Source organism: Eschrichtius robustus, chromosome 1, assembly GCF_028021215.1.
Source record: "Eschrichtius robustus isolate mEscRob2 chromosome 1, mEscRob2.pri, whole genome shotgun sequence".
NCBI lineage: Eukaryota > Metazoa > Chordata > Mammalia > Artiodactyla > Eschrichtiidae > Eschrichtius > Eschrichtius robustus.
Window position 1 is genome coordinate 181248282 of NC_090824.1, and position 27212 is coordinate 181275493.

At 46.3% G+C, this 27212-nt stretch overlaps 1 protein-coding gene and 1 pseudogene across 4 annotated transcripts in view; both read left to right on the forward strand.

Moving 5' to 3' along the window:
* Positions 1-27212, forward strand: part of CAMK1D (calcium/calmodulin dependent protein kinase ID) — a 409414-nt gene that overhangs the window by 368101 nt on the left and 14101 nt on the right. For all 4 annotated transcript variants that reach the window (XM_068560283.1, XM_068560301.1, XM_068560309.1 and 1 more), the window contains 2 exons: positions 6221-6296; positions 25843-25955. In XM_068560283.1, coding sequence (XP_068416384.1) covers positions 6221-6296; positions 25843-25955 — 189 coding nt within the window. The remainder of the gene's footprint in view (positions 1-6220; positions 6297-25842; positions 25956-27212) is intronic.
* On the forward strand, positions 14826-15392 carry LOC137761498 (adenosine 5'-monophosphoramidase HINT1 pseudogene; annotated as a pseudogene).

A 27212-nucleotide genomic window follows, 5' to 3' on the forward strand; every position in this document is an offset into this window, starting at 1 on the left:
GTGCCTGAAATGGGACGCAGCCCATTAAATGATTGAATAAGGAGAAAACACCACCACCATGGTTCTGGACCACAAGCTCTCCTTTTCCAGCATCGAGGGCTGCTCCTGCCACCCTGGGCTGCCCCTCCTGCTTGTGTCCCCACCCTTCTCCCACTGGAAGGGGTCATATTTGAAGTACGAAGAGGAGTGGTCCTCAAACATCCGTGGAGGGGAACAGATCGCCTTGAACATGAGCGTGGTAACACAATGAGATCTCATTCTCCCCGCTCTCTGCAGAGACGGTTCTCAGCACATCCTTGGACGCAGGAAATGGGAAAATTCCTTTTCTATTTTATGAGAGCCTGAGGACTGGTGACTACGGCCCCCACCTCCAGAAGCCACTGTCCTCGTTTCCAATTCCACTTGGTTAAGCCTTTTTTTCCTCTCTCTCTTGCAGTAAGGAAAATGGGCAACTTAGTTGTTTTAACAACAACATGAAATGTTTCTGAAATTCTTTCTGTTTTTTTTCTTTCTGAAATCTCTGGAGTCCTTCCCTTTACCAGGAAACCTTGCTCTGAATCAATATAAAACAGCTCGGTTTATAGAAGACGTTTCCCACCAAGTGGAATTTTCCACAGTGGGTTGGTAGTGAGTCTCACAGCAGTAAATTCAATTATTTTAAATTTTGAACGTACTGTTTCACTAAAGAGCGTGGGTTAAGCCTGGGGCTCAGAGGAGGGAACATCTGTCCACAGATCGCTCCAGTAGCTCGTGGGATGCTCTGCTGGGGCTGTGGGGTTTATATGGAGATCACTTCTACTGACTGGTGTAAATTAAGCTGATGGGATACTGTTTCTATCGGCAGTAGCCTCAAAAAACCTGAATTGATAGTCCCCAAGATCTGACCAGGAAGGAGGTGCTGAGAGATCATTTAACAGACTATCTTTTCTGCCATTTAGCCCTAGAACTAATAATTCTGAAATCCCTTTGAGAAAAACTTTTAAACGGAGAGCAACATGAATGACAGACACCCACATGCAGAGAATTAGGGCTAATTCTGGTTCTTTTAGCCCCCAAATTCATGTCAGAAATAGGGCATGTATTCAGCAATTTATCTTACTTGTACCTAATACAGGGACTTCCCAAATGACAGTTGCTTGCAATCCAAAATTTATTTGTGACCCTCTCATTTTTTTGTTCCTGTAGGTACTCACCAAAAATATTTGAGGCAGCTAAGTTTATTTGTAAATCAGTTGTCTGGCGTTTGGAAAACATTTTCTTACAGAAATAATGGTGCGTGTGTTGAGTAGGTTGGGTTCAGCTGCATCACCATTTGGTGAATAACCAGAATGTACTAAGCCCTGAAAATACAGTCTAGAGATGTTCTCCAGCAGCATGAAGTCTGGACCTTGACAGTGTGATTCACACAGCACTAAAGGGATGGATAAGGTATGGTAGGAGCCTACCAGAGGCTAGTGTGTTACAGGTTTTTGATGAATGGACCTGGGAACCCAACTGTCGTGGCCCAACACATGTCACCCAGGTGGAACTGCCTCCACCCCACCTCTGTTCTCTCCACCTCTATTATGGCTCTTAGCATTTGCCTTGAGGTGCTCCTATGTTGAATGCATACATATTTACAATTGTTATGTCTTCTTGGATTGATCCCTTGATCATTATGTAGTGTCCTTCCTTGTCTCTTGTAACAGTGTTTATTTTAAAGTCTATTTTGTTTGATATGAGTATTGCTACCCCAGCTTTCTTTTGATTTCCATTTGCATGGAGTATCTTTTTCCGTCCCTCACTTTCAATCTGTATGTGTCCCTAGGTTTGAAGTGGGGCTCTTGTAGACAGCATATATATGGGTCTTGTTTTTGTATCCATTCAGCCAATCTGTGTCTTTTAGCTGGAGCATTTAATCCATTTATATTTAAGGTAATTGTTGATATGTATGTTTCTACTGCCATTTTCTTAATTGTTTCTGGTTTGTTTTTGTAGGTCTTTTTCTCCTCTTGTGTTTCCCGCCTAGAGAAATTCCTTTAGCATTTGTTGTAAAGCTGGTTTGGTGGTGCTGAATTCTCTTAGCCTTTGCTTGTCTGTAAAGCTTTTGATTTCTCTGTCGAAACTGAATGAGAGCCTTGCTGGGGAGAGTATTCTTGGTTGTAGGTTTTTCCCTTTCATCACTTTAAATATATCATGCCACTCCCTTCTGGCCTAAAAGGCTGACTTCAGCCAAGCCTAAGAGGCAGTCGGGAGGTTGGACCAGCCACCTATCTTGGATCTGTCCCTTCAGCACTTCCGGGTGGGTGGGTCTCTCTACTGCCACTGATAGCCACTGACAGTCCCCAGGGCCCAGATCTTGAAATGCACTGGAGGAACGTGTATGCCCACCCCACTGGAGTCTTTCCCTTCCGCTATGGCTGTGCCAGGAAACTGAGCCCTTTCCTGCTCTGCCTGGGGGTTGATGGCATCACCGACAAGCCACGGTGCCTCTTAATGACTGCTTTCTCTGTCAATAGCTCCAATTAAGTTACTTCAATTCAAAGCCTCCCTCTGTTAGAAGGTGTGGGGTTGGCCAGAGTCAGTGCCAACCTCCCACAACACATGAATTATGCTGGGTGCAATTAGGAGAGAAAATTGTTTCTCCATGGTGAAGAAGTTCTTAATCGGCATCTCCTGCCGGTGCTGGGGGAGAGATGGGATGGTGGTGGCACAGAGAACCCTCATCACTTTCCAAGGCTCTGGATGGACCGTGCTCTGGGCTTCCTCAGCCTGGGAGCTCATTTGTTGGTCCCAGAGTTTGTAAGTTGGATGCTGTGACTTTTTAGAATTACAGCTGAATTCTTGCCAGTGGTATAAGATTGATAACACGAGGGAGTTTGGCTGGTTCTCAAAGTGAAAACGGGTCTCTGAAAAGATCAGGGAGAAGGGGATTCTCCCAGCACTCCAGCAGAAAGGGATCAAGGGAATGGAAGGTGGACCAAAAACCAGATTAAGTACAACAGGTTGGCAAAACGATAGCGCCAACTGCAGGACGCGGACGGACAGTGGGAGAGAAGATATCCCACCTGACCTCAGGGCTTCATGGTTTGTTCACCATATCAAATTGTCAGGAGGGTTTTGAATATTGTCTGAGAATTTATTTTTTTCAAGAATTACTATGAGATGACAAGTTAGCTATTTAAAGCTAGGTGAGCTTGTTCAAACAATGTCCCAAAGAACATTTGTTTCCAGGAATCATATCACAAAGGAAAATAGAATTTAAGCCATTCACGTGTGTGCCATCAGACAATTTTTAAAATATTTTAAGTTGGTGAGAATTTTATTTCCAAATCAGTTTGCTTTGTCTTTTTTATCATGACGTTACACTTCTGGCTTCACCCTCTGGATTGGGTTCAAGTGCAATTAAGGACCTCACCAGAGGACAAATGGTTCACCTGCCGCCAATTGGTTAAAAAATGTTTATATTTCATTGCAGTTTCTGTGACCCAGATAGGACACAACACCAAAGAGAACAAGACATGTTTGGCACAAGTACATAGAGTTCCACCACCAATGTAGATACCCTGGTATTTGTTAATCATTTAGAACTTTTCCCTAACATCCATACTGTTGATCTAAATCAGAAGTCTTTTTATACAAAAGCATATACTTGATGTTATAAAGTTTACTAGTTAAACAAAAATCTCATATTTAAAAAAATTTGTGTCATCTGTGGTTTCAAGAATCTAAACATCCCAAGTAACATCCAAGCTCCGACTTGCATAAAAATCAGCCACTTGCTTTTCAAGTCTCTGCAGTGCACTGCCCGATTCTCCAGAACACTGGAGCATTTGCCAGACTGCAGGCAAAGAGCCTGATGTGCAGGTACCGCCAGGTGTGTGGATTTCAGGAGGGGAACCGTGTTCTTCATTCCTTTGTTTGCTGAACAGTGGATGGTGGCCAGTACTTGTTGTTTTCTAACAGATGAGGATGAGGAGGAGGATTTGTTTTTTAAGAATCCTTCCTGCCCCATCCAAAGAGGTGGTCGGGAGAACACGGAGTGTTAGCTCTTCCTAGGAGTCAACCCTGCTTTCTAGGGGCCGGGTCTTATCCCCTCGTCAGTTGACATCTGGTTTCGTGGAGCGTTTGGGCCAGGCTGTCTCGCCAGCTCCCTAAAGAGCCCTGCAGACCCCGTGACACGTAAGCCAGGGCCTCTGTCCACCTGCTTGATGCGGCGCTCCTGATACCTGCTGTCAGCTGTGCCGGGAGGAGGGGCTGGGTCAGATGTAGCTCTGTGAGCCTTTTCTGCCTCTCTTGAACTTTCCATCAGGCTAGGAGGATGGCCCTGGAGGCTCAGAAATATGCTCCTTGCAGACCAGTCCCCTCCCACCACCTGTGCTCGCGTGGACGCTCAGACCAAAGCATCAGCTCTGAGAGCACCTACCTCCTAACTCAGCAAGACACTGGCTGTGGGAAATGGCTCCCTTTTGTCAGTTGCCATAATAGAAGCATCTGAGAAAGAGGCTCTTAGCAGTTCTGGGGAAGAGGAAGGATGGATTCAGCCAGCTCCCGATTATCTAAGGGCCACTTCTCCAGTTTGTGAGTTCCCCAGCTTTGTAGCGCTCTCTGCTTCTGCTACTGCGTTGAGGGTAAACACAGCAAAGCTGTACAAACGTATTTATTTTGCTCTTATTAAATTTTAAAAAAAGTCTGACCAGAAGTTTGGAGGAATTGAGGCTGAAACCTAAAATTAGATTTGGGGATTATCTGTGGATTGTATTTCTTACCATCATAACCAGAAACATCCAGCAAGAGTTTGTGTCCTTCCCTCTTCTTGCTCAGGAAGGTGCTCATCTGCAACAGGATGAGAGGGTTTCCCTGTTCATTTTTCTGCAAAAGGACTTTGCTTAGAGACTGAAGAAAGACTCACCTTTCTTCACCAATCTACTCAGTCAGTAGATTCCAGTGGAAAGAGCTAGAACAAGGGTGAGATTGAATTGTGTTCAGATCCCAACTGGTCTATATCTCCTATGTGGAGTCAAAAAAGGAACATCTCTGAGGCTCATTTTCCTATAGGATCAGGTGCAGATAATGGTTAATTGTCAGAGTTGTTGAAAGGATTACAGTAGAGAATGTTTATGAATGATGAGGATGAGACCGAGATCACACAGGCACTTAATTCGGGTTAGACTAAGTTGGTGTAGAGGCCTCTTGGCAGCTGGATCCTGTGGATAAGTGGCTTGATCTCTGAGTCCCCGTGCACCCTCACCTGTAACTTGGGAAGAAGCACAATAATAACTAAGCTCTTCCCCACCAAGAAAGGTTGTGGTGAGTTAGTGCATCCCCAATGCATAGAACACACAGCTTAGCCTGACAAGTGCCTTGTAAGCTTGAGCTATTTTTACTTTCTCTACCTTCTTAAACTTTCTGCACAGTTTATCCTAGATACTTCAATCAGATGTATTTGCATAAAAAGGAGGTTTTACTTGTGAAGAAGGTTTACTTCCTTTCCTGTGTTTATTTACTCTTTGCACAAATATGTATGGCAGACCCTGCTGAGTGCCAGACACTGGGTGGGTATCCAACACTGGGCAGTAGCCACAGCCAGGAACAGGAAGTATGGGAATAGTACAAAATAAGCCAAGGCCCTGGACTGGTGATGCTTGATGAAGAGTGGGTTAGAACCAAGGAAGTGAGATTCAATAGCATTTTTCCTGTTTCACGGATAACCCGCCCAAGACCTTACAGAAGGAACTAGGAGCAGGCCTGAAACAGGACATGGGAGACAGGGTTTTAGGTCTGATCTTGACTGTAAGCCCCATGAAGGCAGGGGGAATGGGCTTCACCTGCCTGTCCCCACAGCACCTAGAAAGGCCCTACACAGGGGCCAGAAATGCTTCCTTGAACTGATTTGAGGTGAATCACACCCCAGGCCCCAGACTGAGTATTCTCTCCTCTCTCTCAGTCTGGTCTGAGCTATAGTGCTTAGCCCAGCACTGACATAAAATACCTCCTATCAAGTATGTATTGATTGATTGATAACCTCCAGTTGTACACACACACAAATGCTCCCCTTTTGTCTAGTTACAAATGCCAACAAATATATCAGATTGTGTCTGCCTACTCAGTTTCTAGAATCACGGAAAGTTCAGCCCAAGTAGCAGACAAAAAGAGCAAAAAGCAAAAAACACCTAAAACCCGCCTTATGTCTTAGTCATTTAAATTGTCAGGCTTGTGTCTCTCCTTTGTTGTTTCACAGCTCCCGAGGTCCTCGCCCAGAAACCCTACAGCAAAGCTGTCGACTGCTGGTCCATTGGGGTGATTGCCTATATCTTGTAAGTATGGCTTGCCACCTCGGCTTCTTTTTTCCTTTTTTTAAAAAAAAAATTGTGACAAAATATACATTTAATTTTGTACACCATTTTAACCTTTTTTTTTTTTTTGGCCGCGTTGGGTCTTCATTGCTGCGTGCAGGCTTTCTCTAGTTGCAGCGAGCAGGGACTACTCTTCGTTGCGCTGCGCGGGCTTCTCATTGCGGTGGCTTCTCTTGTTGCAGAGCACGGGCTCTAGGCGTGTAGGCTTCAGTAGTTGTGGCTCGCGGGCTCTAGAGCGCAGGCCCGATAGTTGTGGTGCATGGGCTTAGTTGCTCCGCGGCATGTGGGATCTTCCTGAACCAGGGATCGAACCCATGCCCCCTGCATTGGCAGGCGGATTCTTAACCACTGCACCACCAGGGAAGTTCCTTAACCATTTTTAAGAGTATAATTCAATGGCATCAATCACATTCATAGTATGGCACAACCATCACCACCATCCATCTCCAGAACTTTTTCATCTTCCCAAACTGAAACCCACTAAATACTAACTCCCATTCGTTTCTCCCCAGCCCCTGGCAACCACCATTCTGCTTTCTATCTCTATGAATTTGCCTTCTCTAGGTATCTCATGGAAGTGGAATCATAAGATATTTGTCCTTTTTTGTCCGTTTTTTTTTTCCACTTAGCATAATGTCCTCAGGGTTCATCTATGTTGTAGTTAGTATGTGTCAGAATTTCATTCTTTCTTGAGGCTGAATTATATTCCATTGTGTGTATATACTACATTTTGTTTATCCATTCATCCATCAATGGACACTTGGGTTGTTTCCACCTTTTGGCTATTGTGAATAAGGCTGTTATGAACACAGGTGTGCAAATATCTGTTCGAGTCCTGCTTTCAATGCTTTGGGGTGTATACTCAGAAGTGGAATTGCTGGATCATATGGTAATTCTATGTTTAACTACTTGAGGAGCTGCCATAATGTTTTCCAAAGCAACACCACCATTTTACATTTCCAACAGTGACTAGACAAGGGTCTAGTTTCTCTACATCCTTGCGAACACTTTTTTTCCATTTTTTCGTAATAGCCGTCCTAAGAGGTGTGAAGTGATAACTTGTTGTGGGTTCGATTTGCATTTCTCTTACGGCTGGTGATGTGTTGAGCATCTTTTCGTGCGCCACCTTGGCTTTGCTGGGGATACAAACCACTATGAAAATATTAGGGTATGTCCAACAGAAATCACAATAAGAAAAATGTGATAAAAACCCAAAATTTAGCCTTTGAATTCCTCATTTCTTCTCAGGTGCCTTATCTCCATGACCCAGGAAATGCCATGGTCATAGGCTTGTTGCAGTTATTTTAGGATGATCAATTTTGGTTTTTATGTTTTGATTTGCTTAAGTCCACTGTAAAGTTACTTTTTAAGCTACAATTTCTTTTTGTAGTGATATTTTCAAACACTATGGAACAGACTTTCAGGATAGGTTTAGGCCAATGAGTTTCTGAAATTGATAGGAAATGAATTTCTCCTCGTTAGCATCCCCAAGGAGGGGAATGTTTTCTCGCCGACAGAGCCCACTGCACACAACGAAAGGCTATGAGGGATTGTGATGGGAGAATGGTCTGACAGTGGCATCCTCAGGGAATGCTGGAAACGTCCCCCCTGTATTGGCTTTGTCTCATTATTTGGGAGGCAAATGGTCTTTCTACAGCATACATTCAACTGGGCAGCATTTACAGTTGAGTGAGGATTTAGCTGACAGCTCCTGTAGATTCTTGTCATTATCACGGGAGAATTTATCCATTATAATATATTTGGCCTGTAGGGCTCCCACTTATGGAATTAGGTAAAAGCCAGGTTCATCTGAGCTGCAAAACTAACACACTGCACCTAGAGAATGCCTTCAGTTCCAAGTCACGTTGGCCATCTTCTGCAGTAGTTTCATCCTTTTTGTGGGGGAGGTGGGTTACAGACCCTTTTGAGAATCTAATGAAAGCTATAGACCCTCTTCCCTAATAAATTCACACTCACACAATTTTGCATACCGTATTGGAGGGTCCTGGGTGAGCAGATACTGGCCGTGGGCCCTGTGTTATTTACCTGGCTCCCTAAACCCTCGACTAAAATTCTTATCCTCACTCAACTTGACTGTGAAAATCTTAGAGAAATGAATGATAAGCCAGTCCCCTTCTAGCAAAGCACCAAAGCGGGTGTTATCTAGAGAAATCTTCCATGGGGCTAAGCAAAACAAAATAGCCCTCATCTGGCCTTCTGCTTATTTGTTCCATTACGTCTATCCTGAATCTTGAACCACTGCTCTGATCTGCACTGATGTCTATAGATTCCCTTTGTATTCTATATTGTGTATATAATTATCTCCCTGAAGTCTTGGCATCAGGGTATGATACATCAGTACACCTATGAGGAGGTGTGTACTGCATTATTGGGATAAGCAGTTTAAAACCAAGCAATGGTGCCTTAGTCAGCTCTTGCTGCTCTAACAAAATACCACAGACTGGGTGGCTTAACCAACTGACATTTATTTCTCACAGTTCTGGAGGCTAGAAGTCCAAGGTCAGGGTGCCAGCTGGTTTGGTTCTTGGTGAGAACCCTCTTCCTGGCTTGCAGATGGCCACCTTCTTGCTGTGTCCTCACATGGTAGAGAGAGAGAGAGAGAGAGAGAGAAAGCTCTCTAGTATCTCTTCTTATAAGGGCACTAATCCCATCATGAGGGCCCCACCCCCATGACCTCATCTAAACCTAATTACCTCTCAGAGGAGCATCTCCAAACACCATCATGTTGGGGCATAGGGTTTCAGCATATGAATTTGGATTACAGAAGTCAGTCCATAGTAGATGGTTTGGTTGACCGAAGCTTAGTGAAAGTATTACAGCAAATTCCCCTTAAAACATGGATGTTTCAGGTTGGGCATGGCACCCACTTTATAATAACAATGATATCAAACGTTTGTATGACAGTGCAGTGCACCCTTGAGTGAAATCACAGTTCTGCTAGTGAGGAAGAAGGCAGGAAATGGATTTGCAGTAGGTAACGAACCATGTCCGCCATGGCCCATAGGTAGGAAAATATCAGAAGGCCAACATGGTTAGAGTATCAAGACAGGAGGATATCAGCAAGAGCCAGAGGAAGGAGAGACCTGGAAGAAAGCTTAGGTTTTAACCCAAGTGTAGTGGGAAGCCAAAGAAGGGTTGACCAGAGGTGTGACGTGATCTGATTTTCACTCGAGTGTTATTCTGGCTACTCTGTGAACAAGGGATTGGACAGAGCAGAAGTGGAGTGTGGAGACTGGTTCAGAGGCTTAGGTCAGATGAGTGGTAATGGTTGCTTCTACCAGGGGGGCAGGGATGGAGGAGGATGGTAGATATACTTTGGATGTGAAGAGTGAAGGAGAGGGATGTTTCAAGGATAAACCCAAGTTTGGGGCAGATGGCTAGGAGAGTGGTGTAGGAACAAGTTTAGGGGGTAGGTGAGATCAAGAATTTCGTTTTGGGCATGTTGAACTTGAGATGCCTTTGGGATACCCACTGACTAGTGTAAGCATGTGTGGAGTTCAGAAATCTGGGGTAGAGAGTCTGGCATATAAATCTGGGTATGATCTGAGCAGTAGGACATCCAAATCCTTATCATTGCAGTATACGATACAGTATTTGGTTGGGGTCACGTAGAGCACCAAGCAAAGAAATACTGTATTTCTTTGTTTCTATTTTAAGTACAAACTTGATAAGCATAAACTTGATGGTTACCTGGTCACCAGTAGCTTTGCCCCAGGGATTAGTCTCAGGTTGATTTCATGATTGTGTCAGACTTCAAAGTGGCAGCCTGGGTTTTTGTCTTCCTTGGTGCCTTCCAGAGCTCTGAGAGTCTCAAGCAGAGAATGAATGGACTTTGGACGTCTCATTTGTACCTTCCAAGATGTTCAGATCCTTATGAGTGAAAGGCCAAATCCTAGATATAAATTGCTACATAATAGGTCTATGCCTGGAGAACCACTGGTCTCAAATTCATCATTATCATTGGACTTCCTTGGTGGTCCAGTGGTTAAGACTCCACGCTTCCACTGCAGGGGGCACAGGTTCGATCCCTGGTTGAGGAAGTTCCACGTGCTGCACGGTGCAACCAAAAAGAAAAAAAAAATCATCCATTATCAGTATCAACAACTGGCATTTCTTGAGTACATTCTCTACTCCAGGCACTGCAATAGGTGCTAAAGATAAGATGACAAAGACATGATGTCTCTCACCAGAGTACTAACAATGTATATGGCGGGACAAGTAGCTTCCTAAGTAGACTGAGGGACAGCAAGGCTTGTGTACAGCTCTAGGAGTTTCTAGGATGAAGCCACCATTGAGGAGGATGGGGGTATTCAGGAAGGGGGCACCACTATTCCAATGATGTCTAGAAGGTTGGAAAAGTCTAACATAAGCAGAGAAGCTAGAGGATAGCATCCCAACCAGGGGAGGGATGCAGGCACAGGAACAGGGGTGCCTGAGGCATGTTTGAGGACTGACGAAAATATTCTGTGAAAGGCTCTGGCCGGGTTGGTGTTCCCAGCACAAGGCTGGCTCCAGGTTGAACTAGTGTCAGAAGCTAGAACTCGTGGACCTCAGCCTCAGACTCTGGCTACTTCCCACGGATTCACTGTGCCTGGTCTTCCCATCCCATCCTTGATCTGAAGACTGGTGAGGAAGGCTGCTGAGTGGGTCGTGACCAATAGGAAGCACACAGGGGAAGCCGGCTATCCCCTGGGGATCCGTGCAGAGCCCCTCATTCTTCACATCACCTGTAATGGGAAAGAGATTAGTCTCTGCCATTTGGGGAGTGCAGCGGTATTATTTTCCTTTGATAAACCTGTCACACTGAGATATCAGATTGCAGCAACGGTGGCTGTGACAGACACCGCATTTTCTCCTCTCCGTGTGCCATGCAAACATTCTTCATTTTGTCAGTGCAGGTCCTTGATGAATTGGTTCTCTTTGGATCTCCACACTCATTTCTGTTATCCATCATTTGGCAGGAGAGGTATTTTTTCCTAACAAGGAGACTCATGTTTTTAAAACCCTTTTGATAGGTCCTTACCCTGCCCAGGAATCTTCCTTTGGGGATCAGGACCTGCAAAACACATCTTTGCCTGAGTAGCCTAAGCTGCTGGGAAGGATTGAGGATGGAGTGGGCTGGACACCGTGATGAATCTGCTGGTGTCCAGGCTGATGCGGTTGGCTCAGCCAAGATAGCCCAAGTTCCAAGGAAATAAAGTTCCCCACTCAAGATGAGAATCAGCATCTCATTGTCCAAACTCGATCTTGTGATCCCATGTAGGCTGCCTTTCTACTGACAACTTCAAGGAGATTGTTGAATGATCACTTGCCTACATTCTGCCCAGGGATACAACATGTTGTGGAGAAACACGGTGAATGTTTGCTAGTATAAAAACTGAGATCTTAAGGAGATTAGGGCATTAGGGCAGGCTGGATGGTTAGGGTGGACTTCCCGTGGGTGGTGAGGGTACTTACCCATGCTGTGACCTATGACCTCTCTGCCTAGAGGAAATCCCAGGCAAATACTTTTGGTCACACCCTTACTTTTTGACTGGCCTCCTACATGGTTCAGTTTTTTAAACTAGGTCACAGAAATAAATTGGCCAATGTACACAGCATAATTAGCTTTGTAAGAATGGAACTAAGAATGCTTAACCCGCATGCTACGTCCATTTTCTGAGACAATGGATGCTCCTCACCAAGGTAGTCACCATTCTTTCAACCACTGACAGCTGCCTCTTTATGGATACATATGTCCCAGGGAGGTGGCATGAACCCAAAGCTTCAGTAGGAGAGAATGCGGTATAATTACTGAACCTCAGTGAACATCCAAGCCTGGGGTACTGTGATGGTTGTTACTAGTACTCTCAGTATGAGGATGGTTAACACTAACAGGAATAATGAACTGGCATTGTCAGCAGGCAGCGATCATCTTATATTCATATGCTACGCAAAGTGGGACACGTAGCCGCATTCAGGCCGCCATGGGTTCACGGTCTGAACTTTGGCTTTAGACGTTTAGAAACGAAATCAGATCTGTTGCTTCATCTTGCTCAGATGATCCCAGTGAACCGATTCACACTAGCCAGACTCCAAAGAGATTAAAAAAAAAAAAGACACAATTAGAGTGTCCATTTATTAAATCATAATGAGATGCATGCCCTGTGAGTTAATAGGATATGCACGTCATCAAGCTAGCAAGTTCCAGGAGAAAAGCTCCAGGAGAAAGCAGATTCAAATGGGGAGTTTCTTTAGTGAATGAGGGATCAGAGCAGTGGAGTTGGATGGAGTTGGACGTCCTTGGGTGTTTTCATAAAGCCTGTCATGGGCTCCAGGTCACCTTTCTCTCCCGAAGGTGATTTCTGACAAGGCACACAGGTGTGCGCGTCGGCCGGTCAGAGTGGTGCGTGCAGACGGTTCGTACACCTGCGGCTCCTTCCTCCTGCCTTGAAGACCAGCCACTGCCCTGCGCCCTTCCTTTGTCATTCCAGCCTCACCGTTTCTGTTTTAGCAGGCATTGATGGTTGGTTATAATTCACAGGTTCACGGATTTTACTTCGCCAACTGCATTTCAGTGTGGCTGCTTTCTGAGGGTTTTCAGAAAGATACCCACTCCTCCCCCCGCCCCCCGCCATAGTCTATACTGAGTGGACCCTATGGCTGCCTAAGTGCCTTCTGTTTACAAGTCCTGCTTGACCATATTTCAGCTTTGTTGATGGGCCTGTGACCCTCTCTTCGCTGCTTTGGAAGAAAGACTGTTGGTTGTCTGTTGACAGTTGGGTCACCTCTAACCCTTAGGAAAGAGCCAAACATAAAATACTCCCTGGTTTCAAACCGTGAGTGCAGGGATAGGCGCAGGGTGATGGAGGAAATTTTACAAGCAGCGTCACTGAGGTGAAGAAGTTCTGCATCTTCCACGGTGGTGGGAGCAGCTTCCTGCCGGTGACCTCAGGGAGGGTGGAATCCACCTGCATCTATGCCTTTGTCTTTGCAAAGGCCCTGGTAGAGAGGGCACCCAGCGGGAGAAGCAGGAAGGGAATGGCCCCCAATACACACTGAATGGTGCCGCCTCAGGCCAAATGGAAAAACATTTAAGGTAAAGCATCGTCTCCTGGAAACTGTCATTTAAGTAGCATCTAAATGCATCGGGATATTTAGCCTGGAGAACGGAAGGCAGGGGATTGACATTCACTCACTTAACTAACATTTATTGATCCTAATATGTGTCCGGCAATCTGATGGGGCTGCTGAGATGGACTCATTACTGCCTGGCCACGGAGTCGCTTACTGTGGCGACACACAGTAAACAGATAACTTACAATCCAGTCTTGCTGGCTGTCACTGAGATGGGAGGCAAGAGCGGGGCGAGTTCCCAGGGGAGAGACGTGAACCCTGCCCGGGCCTTGAGGAAGGCTCGCTAAGAGCGGTGTACAGTGATCTGGGCTTGGAAGGACTGTCTTCAAATATTGGCAAGGCCGTCAGGCAGGGGAGGTCGATGGTTTATCCTCCAAGACCCAATTATCTAAGGAGATGATGTGCTTACTGTGTTTGATAAAAGACGTCCCGTTCAATTTGAGACATAATTTTTAAAATATAACTTGGAAGGTTTGATCTGGCTTTGAACTTATATATTACCAACACTTGGGGCTTCCCTGGTGGCGCAGTGGTTAGGACTCCACCTGCCAGTGCAGGGGACATGGGTTCAAGCCCTTGTCCGGGAAGATCCCACATGCCGCAGAGCAGCTAAGCCCGTACACCACAGCTACTGCGCCTGTGCCCTAGAGCCTGCAAGCCACAACTACTGAGCCCGTGTGCCACAACTACTGACGCCCGAGCGCCTAGAGCCCGTGCTCCACACCAAGAGAAGCCACCGCAATGAGAAGCCCGCGCACCACAACGAAGAGTAGCCCCCGCTCACCACAACTAGAGAAAGCCTGCGCGCAGCAACGAAGACCCAACGCAGCCAAAAATAAATGAATAAATAAATATCACCAACACTTGGTAATGGGAAAAATATAATCTCTGAATATCAGGATGTTGAATTCGTCTAACACCACACCGAGCAAATGAAAGAATCAAAAGAGGCTTTTATTACGTTTTAAAAGATTTACCGTCTGGAATGTAGCACCGCAGCACAGAGGCAGAAGGGAGGCAGTACAGAGATAGTTAAAAAACCAAAAGGGGCACAGAGAGGGAAATGGCCAGCTTGCCAGGAGCTGTAGTAACAAGAGCCATGAATTCAGACCACTTAGTCTGAGCAGGGTTTGTGCCCAGGAGGAGAAGAGATGGAGATGAGAAGGGGAGAGGTACCAGTTCACACCAGCAGGTCTGGAAACACTCGTGGAGGTTCAGATGGAGGGACCGGGAGCCCATGATTCAGTGCCAAGTACAGGTGCACCGGAGTCGGGCAACACACAAGACCGCTTTCCGGCTTCCAATCACCTTGCTGTGCTCTCACAATGCACTTCCAGGGATGCACCTCTGAGAATGAAAACAGTTTCTGATCATTCTCAGCAGTGCCTTGGGAGAGAGCCATCGGAGGCCAGGGGACAAGTGAAAAGTTCAATCAAAAGCCAAGGCCAGCTTCTACCCGGCCGGCCGCGTGGGAGGGAGGCCGAGATGGCAGATGAGATCGCTAAGGCTTCGGCCGCCCAGCCTGGTGGCAACACGATCTTCATTCGCAAGGAAATCCCAGCCAAAATCATTTATGAGGATGACCAGTGTCTTGCTTTCCATGACATTTCCCCTCAAGCACCAACACATTTTCTGGTGATACCCAAGAAACATATATACCAGATTTCTGCAGCAGAAGATGGCGATGAAAGTCTTCTTTGACATTTAACGATTTTTGGCAAGAAATGTGCTGCTGATCTGGGCCTGAAGGAGCGTTATCGAATGGTGGTGAATGAAGGTTCAGATGGGGGACAGTCTGTCTATCATGTTCATCTCCATGTTCTTGGAGGTCGGCAGATGAATTGGCCTCCTGGGTAAGCGTGTTGTAGGGATAATTTTCCCTTCTCTATGCAGTGATCAGGTCTGCAAGTTCCAATATGCAAAACAATACTCTTTTTGCCTGTGTAGGGAGAGATTGCAGAAATAATTTTAAAAACCCATACATAATAAAACACATTGTTGCATGGTCTGAATTCTGTATTTGACTTATTTTTAAAAAATATTTGTTGGAATGTTTGAAGGTGGAGTTCATAATTTGGGAGGTTTTTGTTTTTTCTCCCCAAGGAGGACTCAGCATATGTCCATGGCAATGATGCTGTGACTGATCTTTGAAGACAAATTTAAAATTTTCATAAATTTAGCTTTAACTTTGAAATATCCTTTTAGGGTAAAATATTAGTCCAGGAGAAGATTTTCTAATCCAGTTCTCTTATTTTCTAAGAACAAAGGAGCTTGTGATGTGATTGATCCAGAAAGTGACAGTTGTAGGTGTAACAGAAATGCTTTTTGTCCAGCTCACATGTTTCCCCTGGACCACCGGGGTAGTGTGGAAGGGATGAAAGTAGATTTGTCACAGGATCTTTGATGACCACGTGAAGCCATACAATGGTGTTTCCTTGTTACCTAACGCTATTGATTATAAAGACTTGAAAATATATTATTTAGAATTAACTCTCCAAATTGAAAACTCATTGTTGTGAATGTGTATGTGCACACTAGCAAAAATTTTTAAGTTATGCATGACTCTGGCTATGTAGAGTTGGGGGGAGATTTCAGGGTTTGAGTTCTTATGTAGGCTGACAACAAAACTGTTTTTTTTTGGTCTTGCCATGCGCCCTAGCCTCTCTAAGGTTGCGCAGGGCAAATAGTTTTGCTTCTTTACTTTCCTTCATGTAGGCACTTTCCAGCTTCTAAAATTTATTTAATACTTCTTGCCTGCTTTGTCTCTTCTCTCGTTCTCTTTATCTTTATGGGTTCCTTCCATTTTTAATCCCTAAGACCATTTTAGTAGATTTTGATACATTTTATTGTGAATTGGTTTTCTTCTAAATGTTTAATTTTATCAGTGATTTTAAAAATTTAGGGGGAGGGCTTCCCTGGTGGCGCAGCGGTTGAGAATCTGCCTGCCAATGCAGGGGACACGGGTTCGAGCCCTTGTCTGGGAAGATCCCACATGCCGCTAGAGCGGCTGGGCCCGTGAGCCACAATTACTGAGCCTGCACGTTTGGAGCTTGTGCTCCGCAACAAGAGAGGCCACGACAGTGAGAGGCCCGCGCACCGCGATGAAGAGTGGCCTCCGCTTGCCGCAACTAGAGAAAGCCCTCGCACAGAAACGGAGACCCAACACAGCCAAAAAATAAATATAAATAAATAAAAATTAAAAAAAAAAAAAAAATTTAGGGGGAGTGGATTAGGGAAATTGGCTGTATATGTCTTACAAGTGAGTTTTTTCCAACTGTCATTTTTTTACTTTATGGTGTTTAAAATATTTATATAGTTAATGTATCAATTTTTAATTTCGTTCATATTTTTAAGAGCCTTTCCCACCCTAGGAGGATTTATAAAAAATATTTTTCCCCTAATACTTTATGGCTTTACATATTTTTATGACTTTTTAATGAGGGAAGGTCTGGGGCGGGGGAGGAGTTTTGGAGGGATTTGTGCCACTGTAAAAAAATGTAATAATGAGAGAAGCATTAGTATTATATATAAGAGGGTTGAGTCTACTTTCCTTAGGTATATTAACTTTCCCACGGACTTCGTCAAACTAGTGCTAATAAATCAGGTAGATAACCAAAAAAAATAAAATTAAATAAAGCCAAGGCCAACAGGATGGAGGTACCAAGGCATCTCCCAAGTGCGGCTGTTAGTCTGCACAGATTCATAACCGCTTACCAAGCAGAATGTGAGACAGAAGGAAGCTGGGGGGATGGAGGAGGGAGGGAGGGAGCAAGAGCCCCACAACAAAAAAAGCAAAGTCTAGATGCAAAAGTCGAGCTGGAAATCTTCCGGGGTTCAGAACCATCAGTTAGTGCGCATGTTAATCACCTCCGGACTGGATGTCTGCACCCCTTGGTGCAGATCCATCACTCTTGAGAACTAATTGTAGCTGCTGCAAGTTCCGCTGTGTTTCTCCTAACACAACATCCCGGCTGTTGGATGCTCCCCTCACTCACCCTCTCCTCCCCACCAAGCCCTCCGATCCACTGTCAGCGGGAGCTGAGTTGGAAGTGGGTTTGTCCGAACCTCCTTCAGATGTACATCACCTGCAGGAGGAGGCCTGGGGCCTCTGTGCTCATCCCCCAGACTTCCTGGAGGTGCTGTCCATTTGGCTGATGCAAGAATCAAAAAGTTATACACTTGGAAGTAGAACCCTGGATCACAACACAGCAGCTTTGGGTGCTGTCTTGTCCAGCCTAACCCTTTACTGTGTACAGAATTTTCTTAAACTATTTTACTCCAAATGGAGTACGCTGCTGACTTCTCACGCTTAGGGAAGTGTTTGTTCTTCTTCCCCTCCTGCCTGGCTCCCAATCTTCAGCTCCGGTGTGTATAAACTTTCTAAGGGATGTGTTTCCCGTCTACCTTCCGGTGTCCCTTTCCTTCCTCCTCTAGGTCTTTCCCTGATCTGCTTCCTCCTTCTCAGCTTTCAACGTATTAACCAAATCTCAGGGGTGACGTGGGACATTTATCCATTCCATTTCACCAACGATGCCTTGCTGAAGTCAGCCTGCATGTGGTTCTAATACGTGAACCTTCCCTTGTCTCTTCCAAGTTTGAAAGGAGAAAGCTCTGGCATGCACATAATCAAATCTCTAGTTGCTGAAGTAATTGCATTACATTTTTGTAAACATTCGGGTCTCATTGGTCATTCTGGTCTATAAATCCGAATAATACGCTGAAATCTATTTTGCTACGTGAGCCTTGCAACTAATTGCCAGAGATTTGTCAGCTTAAAATGCTTTGCTTTATTTTATTATTTTTAAAAGTCTGTCCTATTAACCAGAGTAAGACAAATACAACCCAGATTCCTTAGTATGGGGTCCCAGACATTCATCCAATAAACACTTGTTGAATAACTGCTGACAGCCAAGACAGAGGGTGAACTGGTGTCTGTCCAGTGGTTGTTACCTATCCAACAGACTCTAGCATCCAGAGGAGGGACGCCCAGATTGGATTGATTTTGTGAGTGTTTTTCAGAGACCCATTGGGCCTGGGTGGGCCCTCTGCGGCTCCTCTGGTTTGCAGTATACGTGCAGGTTTGTTGTTTTGCTCAATTGCATAAAAATATTCTTTCTTCACAAATATACCTTTGAGTAAGTGTTCTCAGGGAAGCTTGAGCTATTCCTAGAATTGAGGACTCCTTGGCAACATGCTTGGAAATACCGGCCCACAAAGATTAAGGTGGAAAAGCAGGTCTCCAGGACATCCTGTCCTCATATCCATCACGCAGGGCACAGAATCATGACTAGAGGGAGCATCTCTCTCCTTCCCTTCCAGAGCAGTTTAGAAGTTTAGGTCAGGATGTGTGGTCATTCGTGGGTGATTCTGAGACTAGTTACAAAATTTTAAAATATGTTGCTTTGTTTTCACATTTAGTGTGTAAACTGAGTCCCTCAGGACTCGTCTGTTCTCTCCCCCTCCCATTGGTCTTCCTGGTGGTGAGCAGGGCCCCAGTTCACAGTATTTCAGCTGAAGGAACCTGAAGAGTGAGATGGAGTTGGTGGGATGGAAAAGAGAAGAAGCGGTGATAAGGGTGGACAGCTGGCATTTAGTGATTGTTGTGTGACAGGCGCTTTCAAATGTTGTATCTTTTATCTGTATCCATCCATCAATCCATGTGTGTGTGTTCTATGTAATATAGATTAGTATATAGTGTATGTTATATATGTTATACTATCTCTCTGTAAGGTGGGCCTCGTTATCCTCCTTTCACAAAGGAACCTGAGACCGGGAGACAATATATAATTTCCCCAAAGTCACTCCACCAGGACTTGTTGGAGCCAGGATTTGAATCTGTGTCTTTATTTCTCTAAATCCCAGGCTGAGGAAACCACATCACGAAACTCCTCCGAAAGCAAAGTCAGTCCTCAGAGAACAGCAACACACCTTCCCTTGAAAAATCACTTCTCTCTTCACCTTCAGAGCCCTTCTTCCAATTAGACTAAAGGGCAAGATCTGGTTGCTGTTTCCTGATGATGATTCAGTCGTCAGTGTGGACTGTTGCGCTCAGATGCTTTTTATGTAAAATATTTGCAGTATGTTTGGGCACTTAAGCATATTTCAGGTGGTCAGAAAACTTGCTTATACGTGTTACTTGATTTTACTGTTACTCTGGGTCAGTGAGGCAGGCCTGAACTTCTGCCCAGCCCTGCCGAGTTCCACAGGGTCTGGATAGCAGATTTTCTATCCTCTGCATCCTCTTGCAGCTCTGTTGGGGAGCAAAGGGCTGAACAAAGGCTACTGGATGTGGCCATAGTGGGACTTGGTTGAGTAGAGACCCAGGTTCACTTTTCTCTGTCCTTCTCTCCCACCGACAGGCCACAATGGTCCCAGGCATGCTCCTGCCATCTGTCTTTCCAGAAGGCAGGCTGGGGTGGAACATTAGGTGTTGATCTTCTAACTGTAAGGACACAACTGCCCAGAGCTGCTTCCCCAAGGGGGGACCATGTCCACTGAAAAGAGAAGTTTTAATTGCCAGGTGCCACAGTGACGTGTCGGGGCCACCCTCAGACCCACCCTTCCCCCTGTGTTCTCCACCACGGTTGACGGCAGCCCCCGTGTCCATGCTGGGGACCTGGGAGGCATCCTGGCCTTCCCTCTCCACATCGCTGATCACCTAATCTTCCCGGTTTTCCCTCTGAACTCTTTTGGAATCTGTTCCCCCGATCCAACTACCACCACCTGCTCTGTCCCATCCTTCCTTTGCCGGAGCACAGCTGCTAACTTGTCTTCTGCCTCAAAGCCACCTTCCTCATAGCTGCAAAGCCAGTCGCCTGCCTGTATGGCTTCCCTGTCTACACCTTTGTCCATTTATCCATCAGTGGACACACAGATTGTTTTCATGTCTTGGCCATAGTGAATAATGCTACAGTGAACATGGGAGCATGCATATCTCTTCAAGGCACTGATTTCATTTCCTTTGGGAATATATCCAGAAGAGGGATTCCTGGATCACATGGTAGTTCCATTTTTAATTTTTTGAGAAACCTCCATAACATTTTCCATACTGGCTGCACCGTTTTGCATTCCCACCAACGGTGCACAAGAGTTCCATTTTCTCCACATCCCAACACTTGTTAACTTCTGTTTTTCTGATAATAGCCGTCCTAACAGGTGACATCTCATTGCCTACCAGCACTTCTGATACCAGCTCCTTCCCATGTTCTCTGTGTCTGTCTCTGGTACCAAAAGCCGTAAGGAAAGGCAGAACCTTAAATCTGTCATTCAAAGGTCCAAGAAATATGCAAGAACATAGAAGGTTGAGGTGAATTATGACAATAAAGTTACATAAAAGGGGAAAAGAGGTAACAACTGATCATTATTTGCAAATCTTTTCAGCAGGCGTCCATTTTTGTAGGGGCGCATATACATGGCCGAGGGCAAACGAGGAGGAAGAACGTCCCTTAATGTAGCATAATTACCACAGTCAAGTCTCAGGACCTCTCAGCAGGAGCTCTTATGCTATCACAGCATTTCATTTTCCAAGAATAACTGTGCCCTGGTGAATCAGCCATGGTTGGCCATGGCCAATTTTCACATTCATTTATGTTAAAAGTGCTCTTCACGGAAAACCTTCTCCTTTATGAACCTTGTCTGCAAGACAAAAGTGGCATTTTAGATAACCCATTGCATTCTCTCTACAAACACAGGCCGGGTTGCCCCCAGCACCTGGCCCTGCACACTGGGTTCTTCTGGAACGTCTGTCAGCGACACAGAGCATTGCTTTTTTACCACCTCCTGAGAGGGGTGAGGTACAGGAGGGAGGAGTCGGGGTAGGTGGGAACTTCGACAGCTACCTGGGCTGGGCAGCGGTGGGCTATCCTTCATCCGTCATCCTTGTCTCTGTTTCAGAGCCCATCCAGGGGGCTCAACAGCCAACGATGAAGCCTCTTTTTCAAGAGCATCTTTGTTCATCCAAACATTTACCCAGGATCTGCCATGGGTAGACCCTGGGCTGGGCACTGAAAATCCAAAGACAAAAGTAGGACATAAGACATGGTCCTGCCTTAAGGAGCTTGTGGACAGGTCAGGGCAGCGTGCAGTGTAGGAAGTGTCACCACAGAGCTCTGTCCGCTGCCGTGGGGACACAGAGCAGGGCTCCGACCCCACCTGGCAGCAGGGGACTGGATCTTACTAGTAACACAGCAGCTGCTCTCCAGGGGTGTGCTAGAGTCAATGGAAGGGGCCAGGGGAGGGCAGCCCAGGTAGAGTGCATACCTTTACCTTGGTCCAGAAACAAAAAGTGCCCAGTGGGCAGCGAACCAACCCCAAGCATCTTAGCTACTAGACCCAGAGTGTGGGAAATGAGGTTGGGGAAGTAGCGTCCAGTCTCCAGGTTCTGTTTGCAGATGAAGGGGCCGGTGGGCAAATGAAATGGCCTGCAGAGAGAATTTAAAGTCAAGACTGAAACATAAGATTCAGTTCTCAAGCCTCCTTCCCTTTAGTGAACAAGCAAAACAGTTAAGAACACAGACCCGGAATCAGACAGGTAGGGCTGGCGTCCTGACTTTCTGCAAGTTAGTTTCTCTGCCTTTATTTTTTTATTTTTTTAATATAAATTTATTTATTTTATTTATTTATTTTTGGCTGCGTTGGGTCTTCATTGCCGCGCAAGGGTTTCTCTAGTTGCGACGAGCATGGGCTGCTCTTAGTTGCGGTGCGCGGGCTTCTCATTGCGGTGGCTTCTCTTGTTGTGGAGCACGGGCTCTAGGTGTGTGGGCTTCAGTAGTTGTGGCACTCAGGCTCAGTAGTTGTGGCTTGCGGGCTCTAGAGCGCAGGCTCAGTAGTTGTGGCGCACGGGCTTAGTTGGTCCGCGGCATGTGGGATCTTCCCGGACCAGGGCTCGAACCCGTGTCCCCTGCCTTGGCAGGCGGATTCTTAACCACTGCGCCACCAGGGAAGCCCCGTTTCTCTACCTTTAAAATGAGAATTGTTATGAGGGACTGTATACACGGCTCTGGTGTGAGGGGACCACGAGGAATAGCACCGGGACCTTGAGATTTATAGCAGTTGAGCCGTAAGCACCCTTAGACCCTCGGTGACTGGGGGAGGGAGAAAGCAGTTACCACACCCAAGGGAGTCTGGCAGAGTCCCCTCCCTTGAGAGCAGCACTGGCCCTCAGCCCAGGGGTGTAACCAGCCTGAGCGCTGGATGGGAAGGCTCAGGGCAACACTCAGCCTGCCCTGACTTCCTCCTTCCTTCCTCATCTCCCCTGGGGCCCCCACTGGCCAACCCCCTACCAGATGCCAGAGAGTTCAACCCTCAGTCAACCCTCCGTACAGGTCAGCCTCCCGGGGACAGAGCAGAGCAGAGGGGGGCTCTGAAGGACACAGGGAAGGTGCTGGGGAAGCACACCTCCGGGGGGGAGTGAGGGGTTTTTTGTTTTCAGTTTTTTGTATTTTTTAATATTTTTTTAATTTTATTTTTTTTAATCCTTTTTTTTTGGCCGCACCACGCGGCATGCGGGATCTAGTTCCCCGACCAGGGATTGAACCCGTGCCCCCTGCAATGGAAATGCAGAGTCCCAACCACTGGACCGCCAGGGAAGTGCCTGGGAGAGTGAGGTTTAAGTGAGATAATACAGCAAAGCACCTTGGTGGAGTTTTTGACCCAAAATAAGTGCTCAGTCGAAGCTACACTAGAGTTAGTAGTATGTTTGTGTAAGTGTGCCAAGGTAGATGAGATGGCAGACTAAGTAGCAAAGGGAAGACGGGAGGTGGGAGCATTCTCCCTAGATGGCCATCCTGAGACTGGGATGGACGTGACGGATGAGCCCATGAAGGCGAGTTGCCCGTATTGGGCGTGACCATCTGTTGTTGGGTTGTCAAGTTTAGATGTTATTCTGAACCATGGGCTTTTAGGCCTAGAACAATTGGGAGTGAGTGGCTTTATCGTCTTTGAGAACCCACAGTGAGATCATCTGTAGATTATTTAAATGGTTTGATAATGTAAAATATGAACACAGAGATGAAATCTGCAAATGGGTGGATCCAGGACCACGGAAGTCAGCATTCTGTATATGGAGATAGAAACAACTCAAAGTCATTTCTCCTAATTGAACCCACCACACAAACCTGCTCACGAAATAGCCTGACCAGGGAACTCTGTGAATCTTCTAGATCTGAGGAAGATTTTACAACATCTCCTTGCCTGTCTGTTCTGTTTCAGCCCTTATTTAAAATTTTTCTTTCTTAATTTTAACTTAGTCCCCAAACTCCATCCGTTTCCTTTCCTTCCATCCTCAGTACAGACACATAAACACAGTATTCTATACTCCCCCTCCCCCCAAAAAAGAGGAGCTAAAACCAGAAGAAATCAGGATTACTTTAAGAAAATTGGCACAAGAAGATTAAATCTTTCTTGGAATTTTCCTGAAGATTTCTTTTCCTTGAAAAGAAAGCCAAACTGTAAAGTAAAACGCAGTCCGTTGTTAATAAACAAAAACCTCGCATATCTAAAATTTCATTATTTTCCGAGATGAACTAACATTTCGCCCTGTCTGCTTTTCCTAATATGCACATTTCATTTAGCCCAAATCCTCATTATGGGAAACATTTCCATATCCATCTCTCAGCTCCAGGCTTTCCTGGGTAGTGAAATATGTGCTTCGTGGTTTCAGAAGCACTGGCTCTTACTTCGCCAAAGGCAGCAAATCTTTAAAAATGAAATTTTCCAGGCACTTAGCCCCTAAATCAACCTTGTAGCGATAGATGATTCTGAATCTTATCAGCCCACAGAATGTCTCACAGCCTTTAAAAGTGTCATCGGCCGTTCCCCTGTGCAGCACGACCAGTGGTGCTGTGTAGAGCGGCAGGAGCGGCTGAAAATTTGTACTAAAAGCTGTGTTTCGAACCTTCATTAAATTTCTTACTTGCTGGCAGCCTAAATCCCTCGAAGGCCTGGAGTCTGTTGATTCCCATTCATTTGTTCTCATTAAACTGGTCTCTAGGCTGCAGCTGTGCTTTGAACAAAGTTGGGCTGCGTGGGAAGATTCAGGGCTCGTCTGGGGGTGGGACTTTCTCACCGTGGCTGCTGCCGCCCTGTGGGTTGTCTCAGGCCCGGAACCAAGTTCTGCGCCATCCAGCTTTGCGCTTGGCCTTCCGGAATCCAGCCGTGCCCTCTGCTCTGTCCGTCACTTATGGCCACAGCCTCAGTCTCACCCCTTCCCGATGTCCAGTCCCAACCAGAGGCTGCCCCTGCCTGCCCGCCGTGGGCCTCAAGCGTGGACCAGCCAAACAAATGGGGGGAGGAAGCATAGACCCACAGCATCTTAAAGCCAGAAAGAATATTAGGAATTTTCTAGTCTGGCCTCTTCGTGTTTAGATGAGGACATTTTGGTCCAGAAAATGCATCATTGGCCTTTAATGGTAAAGGTCACCTCAGAGCCCGTAGCAGACCTGGGAGTGAGAACCCACAGTTTCATGGCACGAATTGTATTTGGGGTATTTAACAAAAATTCCTACTTCTATTATGACTGTCAGCACCTCTAGAACTAGAAGATTCTTGCACCAACATCCTAGTATCCTCTTTTTTTTTTTCTTTCTTAAATGTTTTTTGGCCGTGCCACGTGGCTTGCAGGATCTTAGTTCCCCAACCATGGATCAAACCCAGGCCCTCGGCAATGAAACCGCCGAATCCTAACCTCTGGACCACCAGGGAATTCCCATATGATCTTTTAAAAATCAACTTTGAAACAGTTCAGTGGAAAAAGGGTCATGTTATTAAAATTTATGTCAACTTCTGCTTATTGCATATTAATGGGCGAAACTGTAACCTTCCAAATACCTGAATTGGGCATGGTAGGGTGATACACTGCAGTTTGGGGCCACTTGTGGCAATTTGGTGACTCAAGTGTATGAAATTTCCCTTTCTTCCTCTGATGATTTATTAAATCAAATGAACCTGGAAAGGTCTTGAAATGTATACCAAACATATATGTTGTTTGTTTCACTAACCCATCATCTATTAGGGACCGTATCCCAGGCAGTAAGATCAGTAACGTTTATACACAGAGGGCGGCCTGGTAGGCGCTCAAGGCGTGCAGGACTCTGGTGAATAACGAGCAAAGCATTAAGATGTGTTTGCCCTCAGTCGCCACCAGGGTTAACCCTTTCAGCTACCTGTGAAGTCACAATTTTACTTCTGTGCCACGTGTGCCCAGAGACCGTGTGGGTCCTTTGCTGAGACTGTGTCTGCAGCGCACACGGTGCAGGCTTCCTCCACTCCAGGAGTAAGACAGCTCTTCCTCCCAGGCAGGATGTCAAGCCACCACGTGGTGTTGGGTCCTCAGCCGGTTCCGATCCTCACAAGAGATCCTCTTGTCTTCCAGGCTCTGCGGCTACCCTCCTTTCTATGACGAAAATGACTCCAAGCTCTTCGAGCAGATTCTCAAGGCAGAATATGAGTTCGACTCCCCCTACTGGGACGACATCTCCGACTCCGGTAGGTCTCTCGGCTCCTGTGGGCGGCTCCTGGGACCCCGACACCCAGCCCACCTGAGTCTCCAACAGTCCCCAGGGGCTCAGAACGGTCCTGAGGCTCCTGAGGATGCTAGACACTTAGACTTGACTTGAGAAGCGAGGAGAGGCTTGGGACACGTGTGGGACACGTGCCCCGAGCCAGGCTGAGGGGTGGGGACTCACTCCTCCACCACTCCTGGCCATACCCTGATCTGGGTGCTCTGGAGTGAGACAGTATTAGCTCGAGTTTATTGAGCTTACTTACTGTGTGCTGTGCACTCTAAACTCCGCACGTGTGCTAGTTCACCCAGTCCTCAGGACAGCCTATCAGGTGGGGATTACTATTAGCCCCATTTGACAGATGAGGAAACTGAGGCCCCGGAAGGTGAAATAACAGCTAGTAAGTGGCAGAGCTGGGGTTTGAACCCACGCCCTCACTCCAGATCCCGAGTCTCAGCTACTGTGCCACACAAAACATTCCCAGGGAAGTTCACCATTTCCTCCTCAGGGATAAAAATCAAACCCAAGGCCCACGTAAGCGAATGGAATGTCTCCAGCCTCAGTTTCCTCCCTGACAAGATGAGGATGGTAATAATACCACTCCCACCCTGGTGGGTGGTGTAAGGATCACATGAAATAATGAATGAGCTATTCAAATATCACATTTTATTATTTGTGTTATTTCCTCCTAACTGGAAATGCCCTGCTTTCTTCCTCAATCTTCCAAAACCTGGGACCGGACTATAGTTCTCCAAGGCTTGCAGGAAAGAGCCACATGGGGAGTAGTTTACTTCTGAGTCAGGAAGGGCCCCAGCCATCCCCCAGAAGTCCAGCCCTGTGGGCGGTGAGCTGCCAGACGCCACAAGGTGACAAATTTCCCACCTGGCACGTGTCATCTTCTGGTTCTGGGTCCCAACCTCTCATGTTCTCAGTGTCCTGCTCTGGGTCATACCTGGTCCTGGGCCTCCAAGCAGTTTTGCTTCCCCACCAGGGCACATCTCCTGCACCGTAATTTCCTGCTCGCTGTTTGTAATCATCCGCGGGGGCTGCGGAGGGGGCTTCTGGAGGGCTGTGCATCCACAGTGGGTGCTCGGGCGACTTTGTTGAATCGGTGAGCTCTTAACGTGAGGACGTCAACAAAACAGCTCCCTAAGGCAGCAGTGAGCTGAGTGAGAGGCACCTGGCGGCAAAGATATTTCACCTTTTCCCTGAAACAAAGGCGCCACTAGCTGCCGGCAGG